The 18,181-nt window shown below is 43.7% G+C and overlaps 2 protein-coding genes and 1 long non-coding RNA gene across 3 annotated transcripts in view; all 3 read left to right on the top strand.

Moving 5' to 3' along the window:
- Positions 1–6,607: 6,607 nt before the first annotated feature.
- On the top strand, positions 6,608–9,266 carry LOC118369014 (uncharacterized). The gene is made up of 4 exons (XR_004822502.1): positions 6,608–6,736; positions 6,833–6,913; positions 8,591–8,714; positions 9,177–9,266. It is a non-coding gene; the product is annotated as an uncharacterized LOC118369014 (long non-coding RNA).
- A 3,887-nt stretch (positions 9,267–13,153) lies between these two features.
- Positions 13,154–13,960, top strand: LOC127915635 (mediator of RNA polymerase II transcription subunit 30-like). The gene is made up of 2 exons (XM_052495861.1): positions 13,154–13,366; positions 13,598–13,960. The coding sequence occupies exons 1-2, from the start codon at positions 13,154–13,156 to the stop codon at positions 13,958–13,960; spliced, it is 576 nt and encodes a 191-aa protein (XP_052351821.1).
- A 3,768-nt stretch (positions 13,961–17,728) lies between these two features.
- Positions 17,729–18,181, top strand: part of LOC118369116 (pancreatic secretory granule membrane major glycoprotein GP2-like) — a 26,448-nt gene continuing 25,995 nt past the window's right edge. The window contains exon 1 of the mRNA XM_035753594.2: positions 17,729–17,982. Coding sequence (XP_035609487.1) covers positions 17,895–17,982 — 88 coding nt within the window. The 5' untranslated portion in view covers positions 17,729–17,894. The remainder of the gene's footprint in view (positions 17,983–18,181) is intronic.

Below are 18,181 nucleotides of genomic sequence, written 5' to 3'. Positions count from 1 at the left end.
CTAGTAGTTTATCCTGACATGTGTTTGAGGTAAGCTATTTATATATACAGTGAATTCGGAAAGTATTCAGAGCCCTTGACTTTTTTCACATTTTGTTATGTTACAGCCTTATTCTAAATGAATGAAATTGTTTGTTTTCCCTCATCAATATACACATAATACCCCATGATGACAAAGCGAACAGGTTTATAGAAAAAAAACGGAAATATGACATTTACAAGTATTCAGACCCTTTACTCAGTACTTTGTTGAAGCACCTTTGGCACCGATTACAGCCTCAACTCTTCTTGGGTATGACGCTGAAAGCTTGGCACACCTATATTTGGGAGTTTATCCCATTCTTCTCTGCAGATCCTCTCAAGCTCTGTCAGGTTGGATGGGGAGCGTCGCTGCACAGCTATTTTCAGGTCTCTCCGGAGATGTTTGATCCGGTTCCAGTCCAGGCTCTGGCTGGGCCACTCAAGGACATTCAGAGACTCGTCACGGAGCCACTTAGGGTCGTTGTCCTGTTGGAAGTTGAACCTCCATCCCAGTCTGAGGTCCTGAGCCAAATTTCATCAAGGATCTCTCTGTACTTTGCTCTGTTCATTTTAACCTCGATAGTGACTAGTCCCTGCCACTGAAAAGCATCCCCACAGCATTATGTTGCCACCCCCATGCTTCACCATAGGGATGGTGCCAGGGTTTCTCCAGATGTGATGCTTGACATTCAGGCCAAAGAGTTCAATCTTGGTTTCATCAGACCAGAGAATCTTGTTTTTCATGGTCTAAAAGTCCTTTAGGTGCCTTTTGGAAAAATCCAAGCGGGCTGTCATTTGCCTTTTAGTGAGGAGTGGCTTCTGTCTGGCCACTCTACCATAAAGGCCTGATTGGTGGAGTGCTGCAGAGATGGTTATCCTTCTGTAAGGTTCTCCCATCTCCACAGAGGAACTCTGGAGCTCTGTCAGTGCAACAATCGGGTTCTTAGTCACCTCCCTGTCCAAGGCCCTTCTCCCCCGATTGCTCAGTTTGGTCAGGCGGCCAGCTCTAGGAAGAGTCTTGGTGGTTCCAAACTTCTTCCATTTAAGAATTACGGAGGCCACTGTGTTCTTGGGACCTTCAATGCTGCAGAACATTTTTGGTACCCTTTCCAAGATCTGTGCCTCGACACAATCCTGTCTCGGAGCTCTATGGATAATTCATTCGACCTCATGTTTTGGTTTTTGCTCTGACATGCACTGTCAACTGTGGGACCTTACATGGACAGGTGTGTGCCTTTCCAAATCATGTCCAATCAATTGAATTTACCACAGGTGGACTCCAATCAAGTTGTAGAAACATCTCAAGGACTATCAATGGAAACAGGATGCACCGGAGCTCAATTTTGAGTCTCATAGCAAAGGGTCTTAATACTTATGTGAATAAGGTTTTTCCGTTTTTTATTTGTAATAAATGTGCACAAAAAATGTGCTAACCTTTTTTCCGCTTTGTCATTATGAGGTATTGTTTGTAGATTGATGAGGAAAAGTGTTTATTTGATCAATTTTAGAACAAGGCTTAACGTAACAAAATGTGTAAAAAGTCAAGGGGTCTGAATAATTTCCAAATGCACTGTATCTAGAAAAATACTCCACAACTACCAAGTAGTTTAGCTTGTTGAGTTCACACATATCAGCTGCTACACTTTCCCATTGGTGACTGGGCAGCGGAGTGGTGATCAGAGGTTCCCACCGAGAAGTTGGTTTAGACTCCTGACAGCCTTTGCATGTACGGACTATTTCCTGGATATTTTTACTTATTCCAGGCCAGCACATACTACCTCTAGCTCACTCCCAGCATTTCACAATGCCCTGATGGCCGTCGTGTCTTTAACATCTTAGTTCTCGTGATTTGTGACACTACTTCTATTTCCATACAACACTAGTCCCTGTGAGGTGTTGTTGGGAGGTGTAGTAGGCTTTTACCTTGCCTGGCACTTTTGTTGCGTACTGTCACATAGTGTTTCACCATCTGCAGCTCTGCATCCTGTTGTGTCTGCTTCTTGACCACATCAAGCTTGGTGGGTGAGATCGGCCTTGCTGTACAAACTGCATCCTCATCGGCCTCGGTTTGGTCAGCTCTGCGATCTCTCATGTAACAGCTGCCTGAGGATGTCTGGAAAGGGTGTCTGCTATAACAAGAGGTTTCCTCAGAACATACTCAGGTGTATGAGTATTAACAGTCTCTTGCACCTCAAAGGAACTAAGTCAAAGTATTGTAGTTAATCAGTGTGGGGTTTGTGATCACTCTGCAATGTGACTGCATCTTGGCCATACTGATATCTGGTAAACTTCTCACATGCCCAGACTGCTGCGAGACAATACTTTTATATCTGTGAGAGTCCCGGAGCAATAAGCTACTGGCTTTAACTGTCCATCGTGTTTCTGTAGTAGGACCCCACCTTACCCATAACTACTGCCGTCTGTACAGACTATGGTAGCTTTTTTCGTATCATAGAACGCCACTACAGGGGACTCTGTGACGAGTTGCTTTACCTTCCTAAAGGCCTCCTCCTGCACAGCACTGCACTCCATGTCCATGTAGCATCACTCTTGAGCAGGTTGTTGAGTGGTTTGGTGGTATCAGCTAGACCTGCTAGGTACCTGCCTAGGCAGTGTACCATACCCAGGATCCTCCTCAGATCAGTTACATTACTTGGTGGCTCCAGCTGTGTGACGGCCTGGATCTTGGGCCTCATCTGGACAAATGTCATTCTCGTCGATGCCGTGTCCTAAGTAGTTGAGCCGTTTTTGACGCAGTATACATTTTGTCTGGGTTGAGCTTCAAACCTGCTTTCTCCAATGTGCACAGGAGTCTCCCCCTGATGATCCGCTGAGTAGATAAGGATATCATCATCCATGTAAATGGCCATGCCTTCTTGGTCCTCAGGAGCTCTGTCATCTCGTGCTGGAAGATTTTTGGGGCACTACAGATTCCAAATGAAATAGTACCTTCCAAAAGGCGTTATGAACGTGGTAAGCTTGGTGCTAGTCGAATCTGCCAGAAGCCACTTACGGCATCTAAAAGAGAAAACACCTTGGCACCATCCAACTTTGGCAGCATATCGTCTAGGGTGGGTAGAATGGTGAGTAGTAAGGGAAAGTGAAAGGGGGATACCTAGTCAGTTGTACAACCGAATGCATTCAACTGAAATGTGTCTTCCGCATTTAACCCTCTCTGAATCAGAGAGGTGCGGGGGGGCTGCCTTAATCAACATCCATGTCTTCGGCGCCTGGGGAACAATGGGTAGAATGATGGGTAGAATATATTTCTCCCTTTTCACTGATTTGTTGAATCTTCTCAAATCAGCACATACCCTCAGGGGTATTTTGTTTCTTTGTTTCTCTTGTGTACCAGAATCATAGGACCACACCACTGTGTAGACTCCCTTATCACACCACTCGCCACCATGCAGTCAAGCTCCTTTTTGCCTTGGGGAGCATGGGCATTGGCACACGTAGGGCTGTGTTTACACTGTAGGGCACTGATATCATCTTTCAGGCTTATTTTGATTGGTCATATCTTCAACCTGCTCAGTGTTTTGAATCTCTTCTATTCTATTCTCTTCACCAAGCCCACTGCAACATCAGCTACATTACAGCCCAGCAGATGGCCCCTTTATCACATACACTTTGAAGCTAAACTGCTGTCACGACTTCCGCCGAAGTCAGCTCCTCTCCTTGTTCGGGCGGCGTTCGGCGGTCGACGTCACAGGCTTTCTAGCCATCGCTGCTCCATTTTCTCATTGTTCCATTTGTTTTGTCTTGTTCCCTGCACACCTGGTTTACATTACCTAATCACACTGCATGTATTTATTCCTCTGTTCCCCCCTATGTCTTTGTGTGAAATTGTTTTGTTATGTGTTTAGTGTGATACGCCAGACTGGTTTTTCCCCAGGGTATTGTATTTTGACCCATTGTATGCATTTGTCATACATTTGTATATTTGTGAGAGTTTTCGTGCTTATTGACTTTTACCTGTGGCTGGAGGGTTTTTGACACAGTTGCATCTGTCTTTTGTGCTTTTGCCAAATAAAAGTGTGCCTGATCACAACTCACTGCTCTCCTGCACCTGACTTCGTACCAGTAGCGCACAACCTTGACAACTGCTTTTCTTTCCAAATAGCACTAGTTGTAAAGTAACCCATACAGTTCAGTCCCCCGCCCCCCCCCCCTTGACCACACAGGAGCGACACATTGTGTCCTTTTGCTTTGGGCCCTTTGCGTTGTCCAAATGCCCGTTTCTGTGTCTCTGTTTCTCATTGTGAGACGAGCGTTTGTATGCTACTTCACCGAGCAGTGCACTGTTAGGCATTAGCTCCTTATTCGCTAATATACCCCTTGCTCTGACTGCCTCACAAGCTCTACCGCTTTGTCGAGGGTCAAGTCAGGCGTTAGCTGAAGCTTCCCCAACAACTCTTTATCTAATATCTAACTTGGCCAACATGTCCCGGATATTTTGGGTCTTGGCAGTGTCGAGAGCACATGTACAGTATCAGCTAGCTGGGATTTTGGGCACGCTAATGAAATAAAGCGGGCTCTTTCATGAATAGTGTTCACTTGGGGTACAAAATGATTGTCCAGTTTATCCCCATAACAGTCTCATAGTTCTGATTCTCCTCCACGGAAAATGGCAATGTCTTGAAAAACATGATCAGCTTCCTTCCCCAGCAAATAGAGCTAATAGAGTTCAAATCTTTACCTCACCATCCTATTTGTTAAGCTTAGCTGGCTTTAATAAAACAATAAACATAGCTAGGTAGCTAGCAAAGCAACACCGGAGACTGTCTTCACTGTTCTTATTATAGCTCAATGGTCTTCACTGGAGCTGTTAATTGACGGGTGCACACGGACTCACTCCTCCAATCACCTTCATGACGTCATGAATATACTTGAGCACCTATGTGTGACTATCCTGACATCCTTTTCCCCCCTCCTATGGCTGTCATAATGAGCAACAGAAGGAAGCGTGCCCCATTGCTGAGGGTGGATGAGGAGGCCAAAAATAAGCTGAACTGGAACATGCACAAGGACCGCAGGAACGAGTCTCTACTCCAAGAAGAGGACGACCAGATACCAACAAGCTCTCTTCTCTTCACCAGCGAACAAATTTCAACCAGCTCCCTCCTTGCAACCGGCCACCAACTCCCAACAGGTTCTCTTCTATTGACCGTCCAGGGGACTGTGAAACAACTGATCCAGCTCAGCTCAGATTTAGGACTAGGAGAGAAGTCCCAGTTCCCTGGTTCCTCTGCGACAAACACCTCCTCCTCCACCTCCGTCTCCCTCACTGTGCTGCTCCTCTCTGACTTGGCTCATGTCTGGAAGTCTCTGATTGGGGAGTTTAGCCTCGGGCCTCCCCCTGTGTGGGTTAATCCCCCATGTTTTGACCAGAGGGCCTTCCCCCTCAGTTTGACCACCAGCAGCGACGAGCAGTGACGAGAGTAGTAGTAGTAGTAGTAGTAAAGGAGAACTGGAGTGGAGGCCTCTGGATAGGACTGGCCTAGTGGAGAACATTTCTCTGGATAGGACTGGCCTAGTGGAGAACATTTCTCTGGATAGGACTGGCCTAGTGGAGAACATTTCTCTGGATAGGACTGGCCTAGTGGAGAACATTTCTCTGGATAGGACTGGTCTAGTGGAAACCAGGCCTCTGGATAGGACTGGCCTAGTGGAGACAGGCATCTTTATAACTTTATATACTCTACTCTGACTTAATATACACTCTTTAAATACTCTACACTTTACATACTCTATGCTGACTTTATATCCTCTACACTGACTTTATATACTCTATGCTGACTTTATATACTCTACACTGACTTGATATAGTCAGGGTAGCCTGGAGCGGCAGGGTAGCCTAGTGGTTAGAGCCTAATGGACTAGTAACCGAAAGGTTGCAAGTTCAAATCCCTGAGCTGACAAGGTACAAATCTGTCGTTCTGCCCCTGAACAGGCAGTTAACCCACTGTTCCTAGGCCGTCATTGAAAATAAGAATTTGTTCTTAACTGACTTGCCTAGTAAAATTAATTTAAATGTTTTTTTAAATATACTCTACACTGACTTTATATACTCTATGCTGCCTTTATATCCTCTACACTGACTTTATATACTCTACTTTGATTATATATAATCTACACTGTATATACTCTACTTTGATTATATATAATCTACACTGTATATACTCTACTTTGATTATATATAATCTACACTGTATATACTCTACTTTGATTATATATAATCTACACTGTATATACTCTACTTTGATTATATATAATCTACACTGTATATACTCTACTTTGATTATATATAATCTACACTGTATATACTCTACGCTGACTTTATATACTCTGTATGTGATCATTGGGAGAGTAGTGTCAATATTCAGGCATGATTTTGTTCTTCAGTTTTAAGTGCTTCAATGAAATGTGTAGTTTGATCAGCATGGTGGTTGTCTGACGTAGTCACCCATCAATTGTGTCCATCCATTTTGGTCATGAATATGGAGTAAATTATTATATTGCCTTTTATTTAGTTGTTTCACTCTAAAGTGATGTTTTTTCTCCTGTGTTTGTTGGCTTTCCTGCAGCAGGTGGGGATGTACTGTAATCGGGATTGGAAAAGCCTGAATTCCTCAGCGAGGGAAACGGATGCATTAGAAAATCAAATCAACAGATCCGGAATTGAATGGAGTTTTGCTATGACTTCCTCATTCCTGGTTGGTCACTTTTCTTCTTCTTCTTTCACGTCCTACTCCTCTTCCTCCACTGATCCATGACCCTGTCTGTGTACAATTTCTCTGTTCCCATGTTAGAAGTGGTGGAGACGGAGGAGAATAAGTGTGACGCTGACTTGTAGAGGCAGAACATGGAGAAGCTGTTATCACACAGCTAAGGTGAATTAATTGTTGGAGTAGAAGACCTTATGCATTCCAGGTAAAATAACAACTCAATGTTTATATCCCTGGACAAATTAGCAACAGCAAGCTAACTAGCTACATTTCCATCAATATTTAATGCTTTTCGACCTGTCCACCAAATTAATATAGTTGGTTCAGAGTTTGTTTTGATATTTCAACCTGCGTGTCCTGATCGAGTCTGGTGTGGGTGAACAAAATCAACATGCGCGCGACGCCACTCGCGGAAGGACGCACGCACGCGCACACCCTGTGAAGTCAGCATGTTACTCAAGAGACCATGCTTTATTAACTCAAGGATCTTTTTTTTAATGACATTTTTTACATTGTTTGCAAACTGATATGTAACACGAAATGAATGCCAAAATAACATGCAAAATAGAGCTACTTAACTAAAAATTTTAAAAAAATAAAAAACATTATTTTGCTTTTTAATTTGGCATTCATTTGTGTTACATATCAGTTTGCAAACAATGTATAAAATAACAATGTAAAAACAAATCTATAACAATCGTTGAGCCCTGAATGACGGGTTGCCACTAATAACATAAAAAATGTCAAAAACGTTTGTGATTTCAGGGGTCTTGTAGAGAATTTCACATACTTTTCAGCAGTGGTTATGGTGAAAGTAGCCTACCTTTGGAAGTAAACAAAGGGTTTATTTATCCTATGAACAGCCAAAGACACTCCCACCCAGTACAGAGTAGGAATGTTGTCATTGCTCCTCCTATGTGGATTAATGGCAATATTGTTGGAAATATGAGAGTACAATAAAAATATATATAAACTATGATCTGTAAACAAAAAAAAGGAAGCACAAATATAATCCACACACAAAAACATATCGATTTGTATTCGTAAACCATCATTTTAATAAATGTAAACATTTTTGTAAACATGAATAAAGATTTGTGAATAAATGCCCTGACATTTAGAAATCATTAAGTATAAATCATGAAGTGTGAATAAAAACAGAAGCATTGACAAATATCCTTTCAGTATCCTTCCAAAGTTGTAAATAAAAGCATTACATTTTGTACTTAACATTTTTCTCCATATAAAATATATTTTTTTAATGAAAAATATATTGAAGTATATAAGGTTTGGTCTCTGTGATTCATAAGTATCTTAATAGCACAGTTTTTTTCACCTTACTTTACTGTGTTACAAGGACCCATTCACTGTGTGAAGCAAGTGGGGGTGGGTGGCCAATACAAGGGCTCTTGTCTCATCATGCTGTCTTTGACGATTTGAATTGCTCTTTCTTATATTAGTTGGTTGGCACGGAGCCCAAATTACTAGCTGGTAATTGGTTGGCCTCACATGGAGATAAATGGTCTCTATGGCCTCACATTTGTTCGTTGGTTAATTGATAAAGCCAGTGTGTTCGGGTCTGTGGTGTGCTATTGTATAGTTCAGTTCTGTTTGACAGTTAATGAGGTCTTACCTACAATATGTTTCAGTGGTGCAGTTTTAATTTGTTGGTTGATAAAGGAAGCCTAAAGTGGGTTTCAGTTTCTGGTGCTGCTGTTTGTTTTGTTTGCCAGTTGGTTTCTTTGGTTTAGTCTTCCAGTTGGTTAATTTAGTTTAGTTGTTTGCAATGATGTCTTATACACACTTATAGATCCTATGACTTACAGTAATGCCATCACACAGCACCATGACGATAGAGGAGCTGCTCAAGTCCCTGCAGAAGAAATGTTGAGTGGAATGTAAAGAGGCTCACAGACACATTGGTGTTACGCCCTCAACGGTCTGGCAGGCATCCACATCATCAGAGGTAGACAATGAAACACCACCTCGCCTTCTCTCCTCACCTCTCCAGTTGTTCTGTCTTTCCCATGGGAAACCGACCTGACAGACTGTGACATCATTGATCTGCGATTGTCCCTATAATGAGGATCCTTAATCCTTGTGCTGTGTGCAGGGGCAGACTGGCCATCTGTAGTTTGCCAGATGGGCTGGTCCATTTTTAGCTTAATGGGCCTGTCTAACTTGTGCAAGTTGATAATGATCAGGTTAATAATTGGAGCCTCAAGGGAAAAAATGGTCTGGTGAGGGGGCCTCGAGGACAAAAAGGGCCAATGTGGGGGCCTCAAAGAAAATGGGCCTGTGTGTTAGAAATGCCATGGCCAAATTCTGGTCCCAATGTGCCCCTGGCATGATGGTTGAAACTGCTAAAAAACTAATTGAGTAGTGTGGCTTTAATGAGGAGTGTTTTTGTTGTCATGCCCACCTGTAGATGAGTTTGTGGAGGCAGTGGAGATGTACAAAGAAACCCTGACGTCTTCCGAGGAACACAAAGGACGACTGAAGATCGATTCACTGCAGGTATATGCAACAATTCGCAGCCATCATCTTAAAGATGCGTTATAAAGGTCTTGTATACTTTCATCCAGTAGTTTTGAAAGTAGTGGTCACGAGTCCCGGAAAATTGTGCACAATTGTGTACTAAGTCATCCATTTGTGTACTACGTCATCCATTTGTGTACTACGTCATCCATTTGTGTACTAAGTCATCCATTTCGTATGATATGTTACGTCCTGCAAAAAAATAGAAAAAAGTAGAAAAAAGCCTGCAATTCGTATGATATGTTACGAATTTGTAAGTGCTTAAGATCCTGTTCAATCTCTTTAAGGCCCTTGTTAGACTATCAAAACCTATTCAACATCAGATTTGCAACTTTTCCATTTTGATTAACTCTCTCTTTCTATTGAATCTTTCTGTCTTTTTGAACAAAGACCTCATGCCAGGGCCATCAGTTGGGTATGGAAGTTGCCATCCCTACCTCAAGACGAACAATTTTAAGTAGGCTAAAATCTTTCCAATCCTGAATAAAATGCAACGGCTGTTTAGGGTAATGCTGTCTGGCTTTAGGACCAGCAGCTGCCAGCCTGCAACCCTTTACTTTCCCTTTCAGAAAGCAGACAGTGCCAGTTTACTCTGCCGATTGCTTTGAATTTTATATCGGCATTTGAACCTGGCCTTGTAAACCTTGTTGTAATCTGATAGGCAGGGGTTAATTTAATTGGGAACTGGGAGGTGGGGGAGCCCTCCTTTTTTGGTGAACATTCAACACCAAAACTATTTTATTGCTATTAAAATACAGTCCATGTTGTAATAGCTGTAGCGCACTTGATATTTTAATTAATTCACCCAGTAGGCTAGTGCAATTTTGATTTCATGTATTGGAATGAAAAACGGAACCACTTGCTATTTAGAACAGGTGTTCTCAAACTGGGGTACCCCAGGGGTACGCAAAACGCCTTTGGGTGTGCGCCAAAGAAAAATGTGATTCACATTTTTTTTAAATAAAAAAATATATATATACACTGCTCAAAAAAATAAAGGGAACACTAAAATAACACATCCTAGATCTGAATGAATGAAATGTTCTTTTTAAATACTTTTTTCTTTACATAGTTGAATGTGCTGACAACAAAATCACACAAAAAATTATCAATGGAAATCAAATTTATCAACCCATGGAGGTCTGGATTTGGAGTCCCACTCAAAATTAAAGTGGAAAGCCACACTACTGGCTGATCCAGTCAAAATGAGGCTCAGTAGTGTGTGTGGCCTCCACGTGCCTGTATGACCTCCCTACAACGCCTGGGAATGCTCCTGATGAGGTGGCGGATGGTCTCCTGAGGGATCTCCTCCCAGACCTGGACTAAAGCTTTCGCCAACTCCTGGACAGTCTGTGGTGCAACGTGGCGTTGGTGGATGGAGCGAGACATGATGTCCCAGATGTGCTCAATTGGATTCAGGTCTGGGGAATGGGCGGGCCAGTCCATAGCATCAATGTCTTCCTCTTGCAGGAACTGCTGACACACTCCAGCCACATGAGGTCTAGCATTGTCTTGCATTAGGAGGAACCCAGGGCCAACCGCACCAGCATATGGTCTCACAAGGGGTCTGGTACCTAATGGCAGTCAGGCTACCTCTGGCGAGCACATGGAGGGCTGTGCGGCCCCCCAAAGAAATCCCACCCCACACCATGACTGACCCACCGCCAAACCGGTCATGCTGGAGGATGTTGCAGGCAGCAGAACGTTCTCCACGGCGTCTCCAGACTCTGTCACGTCTGTCACATGTGCTCAGTGTGAACCTGCTTTCATCTGTGAAGAGGACAGGGCGCCAGTGGCGAATTTGCCAATCTTGGTGTTCTCTGGCAAATGCCAAACGTCCTGCACGGTGTTGGGCTGTAAGCACAACCCCTACCTGTGGTTGTCGGGCCCTCATACCACCCTCATGGAGTCTGTTTCTGACCGTTTGAGCAGACACATGCACATTTGTGGCCTGCTGGAGGTAATTTTGCAGGGCTCTAGCAGTGCTCCTCCTGCTCCTCCTTGCACAAAGGCGGAGGTAGCAGTCTTGCTGCTGGGTTGTTGCCCTCCTACAGCCTCCTCCACGTCTCCTGATGTACTGGCCTGTCTCCTGGTAGCGCCTCCAAGCTCTCGACACTACGCTGACAGACACAGCAAACCTTCTTGCCACAGCTCGCATTGATGTGCCATCCTGGATGAGCTGCACTACCTGAGCCACTTGTGTGGGTATTAGACTCCGTCTCATGCTACCACTACAGTGAAAGCACCGCCAGCATTCAAAAGTGACCAAAACATCAGCCAGGAAGCATAGGAACTGAGAAGTGGCCTGTGGTCACCACCTGCAGAACCACTCCTTTATTGGGGGTGTCTTGCTAATTGCCTATAATTTCAACCTGTTGTCTATTCCATTTGCACAACAGCATGTGAAATTTATTGTCAATCAGTGTTGCTTCCTAAGTGGACAGTGTGATTTCACAGAAGTGTGATTGACTTGGAGTTACATTGTGTTGTTTAAGTGTTCCCTTTATTTTTTTGAGCAGTGTCTATATATACATATATATATATATATATTTAGTTAGTTAGTTAGTTTCCTTTTTTTTCAAACAGTCCATTTATATTTTCCAACGGGGCTATTCATTTGGATGAGTTTTTTTTCCTCACCTGAGTAGCCTCGTTTCACTGCCCAATGTCACGATCGTTGTTTGAAGGATGGTCGGACCAAGGCGCAGCGTGCATAGTGTTCCACATATTCATTAGATGAAACTCACAGAAAACAATAAAGCACAAAAACGAACCGTGAAGCGAATGTAGCACTCGCAGGCAACTGAACATAGACAAGATCCCACAAAAAAAGAACTGTGGGAAAAAGGCTGCCTAAATATGATCCCCAATCAGAGACAACGATAGACAGCTGCCTCTGATTGGGAACCATACCAGGCCAACATAGAAATGAAAAAACTAGACTACCCACCCTAGTCACACACTGACCTAACCAAAATAGAGAATAAAAATGATCTCTAAGGTCAGGGCTTGACAATCAAAAAGGAAATTAAACCATCTAGTGTTCAGCTAAATAACAACACAAAGTCAAATACAGGTAGCCTAGTCAAATAATTAACATCCAATCACATTACCCGTTAGTGATGAGCTTGGAGGGCACAATGGTGTTGAACACTGAGCTACAGTCAATGAACAGCATTCTCACGTAGGTGTTGATTTTGTCCAGGTGGGAAGAGGCGTTGTGGAGTGCAATAAAGATTGTCCCATCAGGGCTACAGATGTCCACCATGCTTCCCCAGTAGGGGCTACAGATGTCCACCATGAGGGGCTACAGATGTCCACCATGCTTCCCCAGCAGGGGCTACAGATGTCCACCATGCTTCTCCAGCAGGGGCTACAGATGTCCACCATGCTTAGGGCCCCAGTAGGGGCTACAGATGTCCACCATGCTTCCCCAGTAGGGTCTACAGATGTCCACCATGAGGGGCTACAGACGTCCACCATGCTTCCCCAGTAGGGGCTACAGACGTCCACCATGCTTCCCCAGTAGGGGCTACAGACGTCCACCATGCTTCCCCATCAGGGGCTACGGATGTCCACCATGCTTCCCCAGCAGGGGCTACAGATGTCCACCATGCTTCCCCATCAGGGGCTACAGATGTCCACCATGCTTCCCCAGCAGGGGCTACAGATGTCCACCATGCTTCCCCAGTAGGGGCTACAGATGTCCACCGTGCTTCACCATCAAGGGCTACAGATGTCCACCATGCTTCCCCAGCAGGGGCTACAGATGTCCACCATGCTTCCCCAGCAGGGTCTACAGATGTCCACCATGAGGGGCTACAGACGTCCACCATGCTTCCCCAGTAGGGGCTACAGACGTCCACCATGCTTCCCCAGCAGGGGCTACAGATGTCCACCATGCTTCCCCAGCAGGGGCTACAGATGTCCACCATGCTTCCCCAGCAGGGACTACAGATGTCCACCATGCTTCCCCAGCAGGGGCTACAGATGTCCACCATGCTTCCCCAGCAGGGGCTACAGATGTCCACCATGCTTCCCCAGCAGGGACTACAGATGTCCACCATGCTTCCCCAGCAGGTACTACAGATGTCCACCATGCTTCCCCAGCAGGGGCTACAGATGTCCACCATGCTTCCCCAGCAGGGACTACAGATGTCCACCATGCTTCCCCAGCAGGGACTACAGATGTCCACCATGCTTCCCCAGCAGGGACTACAGATGTCCACCATGCTTCCCCAGCAGGGACTACAGATGTCCACCATGCTTCCCCAGCAGGGACTACAGATGTCCACCATGCTTCCCCAGCAGGGACTACAGATGTCCACCATGCTTCCCCAGCAGGGACTACAGATGTCCACCATGCTTCCCCAGCAGGGGCTACAGATGTCCACCATGCTTCCCCAGCAGGGACTACAGATGTCCACCATGCTTCCCCAGCAGGGGCTACAGATGTCCACCATGCTTCCCCAGCAGGGACTACAGATGTCCACCATGCTTCCCCAGCAGGGGCTACAGATGTCCACCATGCTTCCCCAGCAGGGACTACAGATGTCCACCATGCTTCCCCAGCAGGGACTACAGATGTCCACCATGCTTCCCCAGCATGGGCTCCAGATGTCCACCATGCTTCCCCAGCATGGGCTCCAGATGTCCACCATGCTTCCCCAGTAGGGGCTACAGATGTCCACCATGCTTCCCCAGCATGGGCTCCAGATGTCCACCATGCTTCCCCAGCATGGGCTCCAGATGTCCACCATGCTTCCCCAGCAGGGGCTACAGATGTCCACCATGCTTCCCCAGTAGGGGCTACAGATGTCCACCATGCTTCCCCAGTAGGGGCTACCACCACAGATGAGGCTGTTGTACCGATAAGCAGGCTCAAAGCTCAGTTCACAGTGCATCCAGCTTGTAGACCAAGTCTTTCATTGATAGTAAACATTTCCCTTTTTATGTAGCTATTCCAATTAAAAAGAACAAAAATAGAAAATGCAAGCAAAGTATCACTTTGTCTTTTAAATTATTTGAAGCAAAATTGTATTCGGTCCCGTTAGATCTGTCTGTCTGGTACAGAATAGTTCGCTCACTTGTTGCCACAGATTGGGAAACGGGGAGGTTTTTAAATGGGTTTATATGCCAATGAGGAACTGCTTGTGTGATTCCATTTAATAAATTGCATTGAAATATTGTGATGTTTTACCTCTCTGTATTCCACACTGCTCAAAATACACCTTACAGTAGATCATGTATTATCAATTTGATTTCAGGAAATGCCTACAGAACAAGCATCATTATCAGCATCATGGATCTGAATCAACTCCAACTGAAGAAAAAAACATAAACCAGAAAAAAAGACAGCTCATGACCTATCCAGATATGAGATAACATGACATCATGCCCTATCCAGATATGAGATAACATGACATCATGACCTATCCAGATATGAGATAACATGACATCATGACCTATCCAGATATGAGATAACATGACCTATCCAGATATGAGATATCATGACATCATGACCTATCCAGATATGAGATAACATGACATCATGACCTATCCAGATATGAGATAACATGACATCATGACCTATCCAGATATGAGATAACATGACATCATGACCTATCCAGATATGAGATAACATGACATCATGACCTATCCAGATATGAGATAACATGACATCATGACCTATCCAGATATGAGATAACATGACATCATGACCTATCCAGATATGAGATAACATGACATCATGACCTATCCAGATATGAGATAACATGACATCATGCCCTATCCAGATATGAGATAACATGACATCATGACCTATCCAGATATGAGATAACATGACATCATGACCTATCCAGATATGAGATAACATGACATCATGACCTATCCAGATATGAGATAACATGACATCATGACCTATCCAGATATGAGATAACATGACATCATGCCTATCCACCCTCTATCCAGATATGAGATAACATAACATCATGACCTATCCAGATATGATATAACATGACATCATGACCTATCCAGATATGAGATAACATGACATCATGCCCTATCCAGATATGAGATAACATGACATCATGACCTATCCAGATATGAGATAACATGACATCATGACCTATCCAGATATGAGATAACATGACATCATGCCCTATCCAGATATGAGATAACATGACATCATGACCTATCCAGATATGAGATAACATGACATCATGACCTATCCAGATATGAGATAACATGACATCATGACCTATCCAGATATGAGATAACATGACATCATGACCTATCCAGATATGAGATAACATGACATCATGACCTATCCAGATATGAGATAACATGACATCATGACCTATCCAAATATAAGATAACATGACATCATGACCTATCCAGATATGAGATAACATGACATCATGACCTATCCAGATATGAGATAACATGACCTATCCAGATATGAGATAACATGACATCATGACCTATCCAGATATGAGATATCATGACCTATCCAGATATGAGATAACATGACATCATGACCTATCCAGATATGAGATAACATGACATCATGACCTATCCAGATATGAGATAACATGACATCATGACCTATCCAGATATGAGATAACATGACATCATGCCCTATCCAGATATGAGATAACATGACATCATGACCTATCCAGATATGAGATAACATGACATCATGACCTATCCAGATATGAGATAACATGACATCATGACCTATCCAGATATGAGATAACATGACATCATGACCTATCCAAATATAAGATAACATGACATCATGACCTATCCAGATATGAGATAACATGACATCATGACCTATCCAGATATGAGATAACATGACATCATGACCTATCCAGATATGAGATAACATGACATCATGACCTATCCAAATATATGATAACATGACATCATGACCTATCCAGATATGAGATAACATGACATCATGCCCTATCCAGATATGAGATAACATGACATCATGACCTATCCAGATATGAGATAACATGACATCATGACCTATCCAGATATGAGATAACATGACATCATGACCTATCCAGATATGAGATAACATGACATCATGACCTATCCAGATATGAGATAACATGACATCATGACCTATCCAGATATGAGATAACATGACAACAACAAAAAAATGAACATATTTCTACGTCCGTAAAATGTAGGCTGAAAAATCAACTCGTAAAAAGTTAAATTCCCAACTAAAAAAAATGGTACAATTGTCCGAAAATGTTCCTCATGTTCTAGCTTGCTTTCCAGTGCTCCTTGTCTGTTACAGCCTCGCACGTGTACACACACACACACACACACACACACACACACACACACACACACACACACACACACACACACACACACACAGTTAGAGCGTTGGCAGTGTCAGTGAACTGCCCTTGACTCGTTGGCAGGCCTTCTTTTCATCTCACTTTGTGTATCCCAAAGGGCACCTTATTCCCTATATAGTGGATTACGTATTACTGGAGCCCTATGTGTGCCCTGTTCGAAAGTAGTGCACTATATAGGGAATAAGGTGCCCTTTGGGACGTAGCCATTGACTGGGGTTCCCGCACCAGTAAAGATTTCACAATGGCCTTTAAAAATGTATGTAGAAAAGACGGCAGACAAAAGAGGAGTACCACCCATGTACTATTGCCCCTGTTCACATGTTAATGAGTCTGCTTGTTGATGTGTGTATTAAGACGACGTAGTTACGTAGTTGTAAGATGTTTACTAAGAGTGCATCTTGGCCTAGTTGTATGGGTGCAGCCCAAGTGGCACAATTTTTCCTACGTGGTAGTGTGCTACTTTTGACAGATAGTAGTGCACTATATTGGGAAGAAAGTGCCATTTACGATGCAGACTTATGTGTGTTACCTCGGACTACTACCTACAACCTTGGTTTGTCCCTATTCATATGTGTAACCTCGTTGTTGGCGGGGACATCGTTCAGGCTGGGTTTTTAAAAAGGTCCATTGCAGCTGTTTTTAATCTCAATATCAGATAATGTCTCTGGGTAACAATTAAGTGTCCTACTGTGATTGTTTTTCAATTCAAATTGTCAAAAAGAAACAAAAATGATCTGTTATTGGCAGAGAGGTTTGGAACTCTTTCTTATTGGTCTATTAAATATTACCACGTGGTGATGTCACCATGGAAGGCCAAAACTCCATCCCACCAAAAGTGGCTGAAATTTCAGGCAGCCTTTTCAAACAGCTCTTACACTAAATGTGCATTATCATAATTTTCTAAATGTCACAGCGTTATTCCAATCGCAAAGTGTGGAAATATATATAAAATACAGGGAAATCTTGTTTTTGACTGCACTGGGCCTTTAAGGTTTGAAGAGAGGGAAGAAAGGAGGGAGGCTGGGTCCCAGTCCTTGTTCATTAGAGCTGTGTTTGGAGGGCTGCACTGAGAGGGCGGACTTACATCTGAACCTGACAGCTACACTGTGGTGAATAGCTCAAAAGATTCAAAAATCTGGGAGAGAGTGCCAAGAAGACAGGAGTCTAAGGTTGCGAGTGTCTGATAGTAGATAAGCCAAAGAGCGAGAGAGAGAGAAACTTTGAAGATGACACCTGCCAGTTTGGTGTTAGGCTGGTTCCTGCTCGCTGTGAGGACAGTCAACTCTGCTGTGTATCTGGACCCTGAGGAAGAGGGTGAGTTCAGTTCACTTCAACACCACTGGGATCCAACTACTTCAGGGTTGCTATAATCCCGTTTTTTTCCCCCAGAAAATCCGGTTGTAGGATTTCTGGAATAAGCAGGGAATACGCTGAGAGAATCCTCCAAGCTGGAATTCTCTTCCACCAAGCTTTTTGATAAACAAATTAATTTTGGGGACGTTTTCAGGAATTT

This window comes from Oncorhynchus keta, chromosome 35, assembly GCF_023373465.1.
Source record: "Oncorhynchus keta strain PuntledgeMale-10-30-2019 chromosome 35, Oket_V2, whole genome shotgun sequence".
NCBI lineage: Eukaryota > Metazoa > Chordata > Actinopteri > Salmoniformes > Salmonidae > Oncorhynchus > Oncorhynchus keta.
This window is presented reverse-complemented; position numbering and strand designations above follow the sequence as displayed.

Excerpts from the sequence above, each read along its gene's own strand:
- LOC127915635 (XM_052495861.1), top strand. The coding sequence starts at position 13,154 with ATGCTTCCCCAGCAGGGGCTACAGATGTCCACCATGCTTCCCCAGCAG. Across the intron at positions 13,367-13,597 it reads CCACCATGCTTCCCCAGCAG|GGACTACAGATGTCCACCAT; the intron begins GTACTACAGATG and ends CTTCCCCAGCAG.